At 34.8% G+C, this 10,364-nt stretch overlaps 2 protein-coding genes across 2 annotated transcripts; one reads left to right on the top strand and one right to left on the bottom strand.

Moving 5' to 3' along the window:
- Positions 1-34: 34 nt before the first annotated feature.
- Positions 35-1,234, bottom strand: TRIADDRAFT_34415 (uncharacterized protein; the record flags this gene model as incomplete). Its single annotated transcript, XM_002118538.1, has 1 exon — positions 35-1,234. A coding segment is annotated over one exon (1,200 nt), but the record flags the coding sequence as incomplete, so codon positions are not given.
- A 1,076-nt stretch (positions 1,235-2,310) lies between these two features.
- On the top strand, positions 2,311-9,387 carry TRIADDRAFT_51225 (uncharacterized protein; the record flags this gene model as incomplete). Its single annotated transcript, XM_002118539.1, has 2 exons — positions 2,311-2,464; positions 8,285-9,387. 2 exons carry the CDS (start codon positions 2,311-2,313, stop codon positions 9,385-9,387), a joined length of 1,257 nt encoding a protein of 418 aa, XP_002118575.1.
- Between the last annotated feature and the right edge of the window lie 977 nt (positions 9,388-10,364).

The following is a 10,364-nucleotide window of genomic DNA, read 5'->3' as shown; positions in this document are numbered from 1 at the left end:
ATGTGATGCAATTAATTCTGCTTAAATAAACGGAAAATTCACTCTTTGGAATATCGTAAGACCAATCATTACTTAATGCTGTTAAAGCACCCAAATGCCCAATTTCGTCTGCTGATTTAGCCGCATGAGAACAACCGCCAGTTAACACAGTAACTCCTTCGTTAACTTCACCAATCATGACATGATTGCTAGGAGTGTGAGTGGAAACGCAATGGTCAGTAACTACAGAGCCATATTCAAATGTTGGCATTAATCGACTTATTGTTTTTACTAAGACCTCCACAAGATTGTCAGACTCAACATTGCGATACCACTCAATAACTTGCTGATGATCATCTAGTTTGTCAGAACCAGTCAAGCCATGACCAATCTTAATATAAAATTTTCCATCATCATAACGAATTGGTGGTAGGATATAGCAATCGTAACGAGCATCTTTGCCAGTGAAATAGATGACAGCTGGCATTGACTTCATATCTTGCAAGTCCTTATCTTTAACTTGTAGTTTAACTACTGTTTCTTTCATCAATTCAATATCCAATTGCTTTTGGGGATCTGGTAATAACTTTTTAAAGGGCGTAAAAGCACCTGTAGCAAGAATCACTTTACCACTATATAAATAATTTCCCTTTTCAGTGACAATTTTAAATTGGCCACGATCATCTCGATCGACCCTATCAACAATTTCTTTAATTAACGTACATCCTTGTTTTTGAGCTATCATCATTTGTGCAATAACATGTTGACGAATATTAATGTAGCCACCTTGACTTGGTTGATAAATACCAACGCATGAGGGAGGGAAAGAAAAATAAGGAAATTTCGATTTGAGCTGCTGATGATCAAGCAATTCAAATTCGACTTGCAAAAGTTTGGCACATTCCTTTACTTTATCAATATAGCTAGTTCCTTCTTCAACGACACCTAAATATCCAGATGGAGTATAAAATTGCATATTTGATTTTTCTTCTACATCTACATAGCGTGGTATGGAACGTTGAGCTAACTTGGCCCATACAAGATCAGGATCTAGAATTCGTGTAATTCTACCAGCATCGTAATGAGCTCCATATACACTGCGCTCAGTATCTTGTGATCTTGGATGATCGGGTTCATCCGGTCCTATCAAGCAAATTTTCTTCTCACAAAGTTGACTTAAATGTCGTGCACAAGCAGATCCAATGCAACCAGCACCTATGATAGTAATATCGAAAGAGCCCAAATCTGTCCCCATATTGATTTTAGAAGCGATTCTACAGAGTCTATATTAATGTGTGTATCGTATAGTACTACAAATAACGGTTACAATAATCGTTGCAGCACCATAAAATTGAAAACTTTAGATAAGATTATACGTTACAACACAGCACAGTAGTATCAATTTTTGATCCGATTATTTGTTTACAGCACTGCAAAAGTACCGATTTAATATCCGATTTTGTAGATTGCACTATTATACGGGCACAATAGCAATAAAAATACTGTAATATTCACAATTATTGTTGCAACAGTGTTCTTAAAATTAAACAGCTAAATCTTAATAACACGTAGTCACCCGACGATCATTCGATTGCAAGTATTCGAGCTTCGCAAGATTGAAATTTGATGAATCTTCAGTCAGCAGCTACTATCCAGTACTGTAGGTTAATTATTAGCTCAAGTACTGATACTTAGCACTATTCCATTCAATTTACTTGCTAATATCAAATTATTCTAGAAACGATGAGCATCCAGATGATAATTAATTAATCGATTCCAGAGACTAAAAGTAATCTATACGAGTACAACTAGATAACGTGATGGACTATATGCTGCAGTCTGCTCGCGTATGCACGATAGAGATTGCTATATATATTGCCACACAGCATTATACAGTAATATCAATTTGTATGAGCACTTGTGATCTGTAACACAGCATCGAGAACGGAATGTTACAACTGCCACGCCCTGTAAGTTTTACTTAATTTATGCAGTAAACAAATCAATTTCATCGCGATAAACTAACGGATTTAAGAGTACTAGAACAGCAAGTAAAAGTAATAGAACGAAAGCCATGGAACGTGTAAGGGCTATTCTAGCTTTATAAAATAACTCATGTGCTTAAGTTATGTTCCTACAAGATTGGTTGGAAATGCTTGCACATATTAAGCTGATTTAATGTGAATAAGATACGAGAATTAGCATTTCGTAACAGTCTAGATAGTACAAGGGATTTGTTAAGATATTTCTTGTATCCAATCCAAATTATCATAAGATTGTTATGTGTATGATTGTTCGAATAGAAGTAATAGTATAGTGCAGAGACGGAAGATGGAAAAAAATGAAGAGAATAGCTATGATATTGCAGTGATTGGAGCTGGCTGCATGGGATCTGCTTGTGCACGCCATTTAGCCGAATGTTACAAGGGAAAGAAAGTTTGCCTTATTGGCCCTGATGAGCCCACTTTACCTCGTAGTCAAAGCGGTCGCAGCGTTTTCGCTGCTTATTATGACCAAGGAAGAATTACACGACGTTTAGATACTGATCCTGTTTGGTCAAGAATAGCAGATCGCTCCATTTCACGTTATCCACATCTGCAAGAATCAACCGGTATTCAATATTATAGTGAAGTTGGATCGATCATCATTGGACCCAAACAGGATATCATTTGGGGAAAAATCGAAAAGTGTGCTAAAGACTTGCAAATTAATTACAATCGATTAAATAATAAGGACTTAAAGTCTAGATTCCCTTATCTTCATCTCGCCGATGATTATATCGGATTTTATGAAGCCAATTCTGCAGGTTATATTTCTCCTCGAGGTCAAGTCAAGGCAGAAATAAAAGCTGCTATGGATAATGGATGCCAATTAATCAGAGATATTGTTTATCAAGTTCAACGAAGTCAAGATGGAAAATTTATTATTACAACGGAATCCAATCGGGTTATAAGCAGCCAAAAGATTGTAGTCGCAACAGGTGCTTTTACATTATTTAAAGACATCATACCAACCGATATTCGTAAAAAGTTGGCTATTACATGTGGTACTCAAACTGTAGTAAAATTACAAGTAAGTGAAGACGAGTTAAAAGATTATACTGGTATGCCATGTATTCTACACCGCAACTCTAGTCAACAGAATGGAGATTGGTACTTGTTGCCACCAATTCTTTATCCCAACGGCAAATATTACATTAAAATTGGCCATAGCAAAGATTTTATTCGCGAAATAAACAATTATGAGCATGTATTAGAATGGTTTCATGGCACTGGTGATGTTGAAGCAAAAAACACTTTAGTCGACATCATAAATCACTTTCTGCCCCACTTTAAGCCAGTTTCTATAGAATCAGATTGTTGTGCTTATACTCTTACCCCTCATAATCATGTTATGATTGGTAACATCGCAGAAGGTATGGTGTTACTAACTGGTGGTAATGGTCATGCAGCTAAATCCGCAGATGAACTTGGCAGAATTGGTGCTTTAACAATCATGAATGAATCGTGGAATTATGATATTTCCAGTGAAGAGTTTAAATTATGCTTGAACTCATCATGATGTGTCGTATATAAGTATTTTCTCTTAATTTGTCATCTTCTTGTAGGATTATAATAGATAATCGATAAAGATTATTGAACCTTGGATTTGCTCACTTTACCAACTTTAGCTATCGTTAAATTGATTGCCTAATTTAACCTTAAGTTATCATCAATGACTCTTAGAATTACGACATTTCTAGCGAGGAGTAGTAATCCCACCCACCCTTCCTTGAAATGAGCAGCGCGGGGGTATTTATACTACTGTTAAATGACTCTGATTATGGGTTCATTTCAATAGGTCAGTATAAGATTCTTACAGTACTTTTAACCTCAAGATTTCTTCATGTAAAACGAATAGCTCTAAGGTAGTAATTTCTGCAGAGTACTGATTATTAAAATAGTATTCGTTATATCGCTAAGGGTGGCCACTGGGCCTTTAAATTTTGATTTCATGTAATATTCTGATGAAAATTGAATAAACATAGAATCTTTATAGAGTTTTCTATACAGCCATTTTGATTGTTACATTTTCTTATAACGGTTGTTATCGACAGAGCAAGCTTTGCTTGCATACGACAGCGATCCTTAGACACATTATAATGATTGGTATAGAATTGACCACAGTACGAAGGACATTCTACCGCACTGTAGATATCTTACAGTACCTGCTAATCTTAACTTGGTATGTCCATCACCGTACATTAGTTATCATAATGTGCTCTGGACCATTAACTAATCTTAATATAGCATAGTATATTACTGTTACTAGGATATATATAATATCGAATGATAATACTATCTGTTAATTTTATTAACAAATTGACCATAAACGTATATTTGAAAGTTTCGCTCACCAACCTTAACATAGCATTAATACCGTATATAGTAACCATCCTTATTCAGTAAACATACTAATACGAAAGTACTTAATTGGTATAGAAATGAATGATCTGTAGGGTTTATGTAAATATTATTGAGAAGGTAGAAGTGATTGATACACATCAGTAGGTACTATTAGTTCTATTGCTCTCTTACAATTCGTAGTGTTATCCTACTGTAGTTCCCCTGTCCCGATTACTAATATGAAAGTTACTTAACGAAATTTGAATTGGTATAGAAATGAATGATCTCTAGGATTTATGTAAATATTATTGAGAAGGTAGAAGTGATTGATACACATCAGTAGGTACTATTAGTTCTATTGCTCTCTTGCAATTCGTAGTGTTATCCTACTGTAGTTCCCCTGTCCCAATTACTTTTGATTTCTATACTGTATATAGTAACCATCCTTATTTGGTAAACATACTAATACGAAAGTTACTTAACGAAATTTGAAAAGTGATTGATACACATCAGTAGGTACTCTGAGTTCTATTGCTCTCTTGCAATTCGTAGTGTTACCCTACTATAGTTCCCCTGTCCCGGTTATTTTTGATTGCTATATATCATATTACAAAAAGTATTTCTAAGAGGATAATGTTCGTTAGTCAGCGATCTGATAGTTACTGAACCTCTGTTAAATGAGCACATTATCGTAAACCGTCAGTAAAGCGACGGGAGTTTGCACTAGTTATACTTGAAAGCATGATGTGTTGTGTATCACTTTTTTAATAGGTCATCTTTTTATAGGGTTATAATATGGTAATTGATAAATATAGATTAAATTACTCTAATTTATCAACCATAATTATCGTTAAATTGACTACCTAATTTAACCTTAAGTAATCATGAATAAATCTTGGATTTCGATATTTACGGTAAACAATTTAAATTATACTTGAAACTATCATACAGTGTAGTGTTGTGTATTATTATTCTTTAAATCTCTTTGCAGGATTGTAATATGATAATTATATAATTGATAACTAAATAATGCTTAAATTATTTTTATTAACTTTGGCTATCGTTAGATTGACTAAATAATTTAGCCTCCAGATAATAAAGTACAGCGATGCATTAATAATTGATCAATGCTATTTAAATTAGTTATCTTAATTTAACCCACGGTAATGAGCTTAGTACCCTTTACTAAAGTACAGATACACGTTGTATTTCGCGGACTATGATATTCGTGCGTAAGTCATCAGTTTGTCTCTAGATTTATCAATTTAATGTTCCTATTCCCTCATGATCCATTTAAGTAGCCAAAAATAATGGATACGCGGTAATTTGTACGATGCCGTTGTAGTGATGTGCCCCATATTTGATTATAAGGATAGCTATACTTGATTGTGTTAATTGCTATATTTGATACAGTTAGGTTACTAAGAATAGATATTATCGTAAAGCTAATATTAGATGATTGATAACTACTGTATTCGAAATTTCTGATGACTAATATTAGCCAGTTGACTATTCATATGACTAGAGCACTGTCATTGTGAAGATGCCCAACACCGAAAGGTGCTGGACATTGATAGAAGAGTAGTGATATCTTAAGTAGAATGCTTCAGTTTGGAGAAGATAATGATGTTCTATTTCAAGAAAAGTATTCTATTTGATGACTCATATCTGATTGTAGATTAATTAAGTTGTCATAAATGGGTTTTATGAAATTATTTCAGAGAGAGAAGAGACTTTACTTCACTTTCGGCTCGGAATACTTTAGATTGTAGATTAGATTCTTGTAGTAATCAATTATTGCTCTACTATTTCTAAAACGTTGTACTAAAGCTTTTAGAAAATACCATTGACTAAGACAGTTATTGTGAGACACATTTATTACAGCTATACGGATGATTTTGGCTCATATGGAGGATGTTTGGGCAAGAATGATAGTTTCTGATAATAATTGTAATCCATCGAATCTGCAACTAGGTGTATGGAATAAATTAAAATTAGGAGCGTCAAAGCTATCGGCTAATGTTATTGGATTAAGACTTTAATACAACTTTAATTAACAGACAAAATTCCGGAGAATATAATATTGCCGTGGCTGATTCATCTACAGTTTAAAAGCAGCTGTAGGTAATGAAAATATGAGCTGAACCTGATCTACAAATTCTACACAGTGCTTTCGTATTGGAAGGCTGATGAAGAGTCCAAGTAGTTCGTTTTTAAGCCGTAACGACTCTTAAGGCACAAATGCCGAAGAAAATGATATCGTCATAATGAATCGATGAATAATCTATAGTTTAAAAGCAGCTTTAGGTAGTAAATTATGACCAGAAGCTGATCAACCAATTACAGGATTAATTATAGGAGCCTTAACTAACATATTACTACAGCATTGGAAGTCTGATAAGAGTTCGGGCAGTTCTTAAGCCATAACGACTTTAACATCCAATTATCAGAGAAAATGATGTCATCATAACTGATCGATGATTAATCTACTAATTAAGAGCAATCCTAGGTAGTAAAATAGGAGCTGAACCTGATCAATCAATTATGAGAGTCTTCACTACAACTTCTGCATTGGAAGGCTGAAATGCAGGAGAAAATAATCTTGTCATAACTGATCGATGATTAATTTACAGTTTAAGAGCAGCTCTAGGCAGTAAAATACGAACTGAACCTGATTCAACCAATTTATACAATTATAGGAGTTTCAACTACAATTTTTTACATTGGAAGGCTACTAAGGGTTCAGGTAATTAGTTTTTAAGCCATATCGAATATAACACACAAATGCCAAAGAAAATAATATCGTTATAACTGATCGATGACTAATCTACAGTTTAAGAGCCGCTCTAGGTAGTAAAATACGAGTTGAACCTGATTCGATCTGAGTATCTAGCTGCAGTAGTAGCTAATCCTGTACTCTACCCCTGCAATGCAAAGCTAATAATAATGCTACCGTGTTTATTCAAAAATCGCTAGGCATTTTACAAAATCATTAAATAAAATAACTCATTCTTAATTGACATCTTTCAGTTGGTTTATTCCTGCATAGTAATTTATTCATTTGGAGCTACGTATTGAATATTTCACATTCAGTTCAATACTTTTCATGATTTGCATAGTGCTTTAATTAATTTGCATAGTGCTTTCATTAAAACATAGAGTGCACTCTATTATCCCTTATTTGCAATACATTGCATAGGGACCAAGCATTCGTTTCTTCCATACGTTTTATTATATTATGCAGTAAACACCCATAAATGATTAGTATAATACCATACGGATTTCATCATTTTAGCTGTTCTAGCAAATAGACAGCTATTACTGTTCTATCGCTAGACTTGGTAGCGTTAGGCTTGCTGAAATATTGCTTCTACTTCTTCTTCAAGTGGTTGCTACAAGACGGTGTCGATAGCTAGGCATAGCTAACATCGTTGAGCTACGCCAAGTATTACAGTATTCAGTGACAGTAAACTGTTGTCGAAGTGGCGTTGGGCTTGGTGAGAAACTTCTTCAAGCGGTTACAACTAACGTTGGGACAATTGCCTATCGGAGACAACAACTTGAACAACACAGCGAACATTGTAGAAGTACAGCAAGCATTTCTTACTCAGTTACACTAGACTGTTGTCCTAGTAGCGCTTAGCTTGTTCAGCTATTTCTCCTTCAATTGTTGCTACAAGTGTGGTAGAAACGGTGATTATTAGTCTCCATTTTACCATCTATTGACAGTGTCTGACAGCAAGCATTAATTTAAAATTAAACCCTGGACCACTTAATCAAAATGGGAGATCGTCACAACACACTTGGTCACTACGATATCACTGTCATTGGTGCTGGATCCATGGGATCTGCTTGTGCACGCCATTTAACCCAAATTTACAAGGGTAAAATATGCCTTGTCGGCCCTGATGAGCCAACAGTACCACGCCATCAGAGTGGTCGAAGTGTTTTCGCTGCATATTATGATCAAGGTAGAATTACTAGACATCTCGATGCAGATCCGGTATGGTGCCAATTAGCTAATCGATCGATACCACGTTATCGACAATTGGAGAAAGCTACTGGTGTCCAATACTATCATGAACGTGGATTTCTTGTCCTTGGATCCAAAGATGATCCTAAAATTGCTCAAATCAACAAAGTAGCAGAAATGATTGGGTTTAACTACGAACAATTAAGTTATACTGAGTTAAAACGACGATTTCCTTACTTACAAGTTCCTCATCACTTTATTGGATTATATGAGTCCACTGATGCTGGTTATATCTCTCCTCGTGGCCAAGTAGAAGCGGAAATAAAAGCAGCTACTGATAATGGCTGTACTCTCGTTCGAGAGATTGTCAATAAGGTCAGTAGAAATAACGACGGCGATTATATAATCATCACCGAAACCAATAAAGTTATCACCAGTCGTAAAATCGTAGTAGCAACGGGAGCCTTTACCTTATTTAAAGAAATTATACCGGATGACATTCGCCAACGGTTAGACATTCAATGTGGCACACAAACTGTAGTTAAATTACAAGTCAATGCTGCTGACAGACAGCGTTATAGCAACATGCCATGTATGGTATATCTATGCCCAGAAGATCCGATGCAATACTGGTATTCATTGCCTCCAGTTCTTTATCCAGACGGTCAATATTATCTAAAAATCGGTCATGGCGGTGATTTAATTAAAATAATGCCTACTCATAAGGACGTACTTAAGTGGTTTCATGGCCACGGTGATCCTAAAACTACAGATATATTAACTAAAGCAATGCTCAGTGTTCTACCCGGATTTAAGCCAGTGTCCATAAAACCTGATGGTTGTGCTTATACAATTACACCACATAGCCATGTCATGATTGATAAAATAACTGAAAATATGGTGTTATTAAGTGGTGGCAATGGATACGCTGCAAAATCTTCTGATGAAATAGGTCGAGTTGGAGCACTGACGATTACCCATGACAACTGGCATTATGATATACCACAGGAAGCTTTCAAGTTATGCTTTAAACTGACTCCAAAACTGTAACCTATTAATAGCGTTCTAACTTGTGCTCAATCTGGATTGCCCTTATTTTCCTTCATATTCAAGTATATGAGCTTAGTTCTACTTCATATGATTAATATTATACTATAGACAAAAGTTAATTTTATAATGGATGGAAGACATATACAGTACATTCTTTATGTATTAGGATAGCTAATCATAAGGCCTTAGCACTCAATAGATTATTCGCAATTGTGTTTGAAAATGTATCCATTTTTCAATGTCTCTGTACGCATTTTCTTGCAGATTTTTCAATGTTTTACTACGATGTAAAACTGTTGTTTTAAGCTACGAAAATGTATTTAATAGCCTTCACTAGCAAACACCTTACACTTGTATGCTAGATTAGCTCATTAATTAAGCGACCGTAGTCAATGTTGTCTTAAATGCTCTCAATTCAGTAACATTTTTGTAAGTGAATAGGGAATGTATGTAACTAAAAAATACACGTACAATCCAAGTCCTGAATCCACTATTATAGCTACAATCATGGATAGGTTGATAATAACAACGGCAACTCATTCATTAAACATTGGCTACAGTTAGCCATGTACGAGATATCTCGTATAATATTATAACATCTTTATGCCTTTTTCTAGTAACGGTGTGAACTTGCTTTTCTATCCAAATTTTGAACCTCTGGTTTATTAAATTATGAATTAGATCGTATAAAAACAAATCTAATAAGATTCTCTTAGCTATGTCGGTGCTCTTTTATCGTAGTTGTGTAATAATATCTTCTTTAAGTAGCGTAAAGTATTTTAAGGTAGACGATGATGGAAGGTATAAAGGATTTTATTGAGATACAAGTTACAGGCTAACAATGATATGGTTGTTATAGATAAGGTATTTGAGATAGCAGGAACGCAGGAACTGACTAACGAGTTAGCGTACAAGGGTATTTATAGGTTTTAGATGGGATTGAGATAATATTTTTATATGTATAGCATGTCGTCTAT

This window comes from Trichoplax adhaerens, genomic scaffold (genome assembly GCF_000150275.1).
Source record: "Trichoplax adhaerens TRIADscaffold_181 genomic scaffold, whole genome shotgun sequence".
NCBI classification, from domain to species: Eukaryota; Metazoa; Placozoa; class Uniplacotomia; order Trichoplacea; family Trichoplacidae; genus Trichoplax; species Trichoplax adhaerens.
The sequence above is the reverse complement of the archived record's forward strand: the minus strand, read 5'-3'. Positions and strand labels throughout refer to the sequence as shown.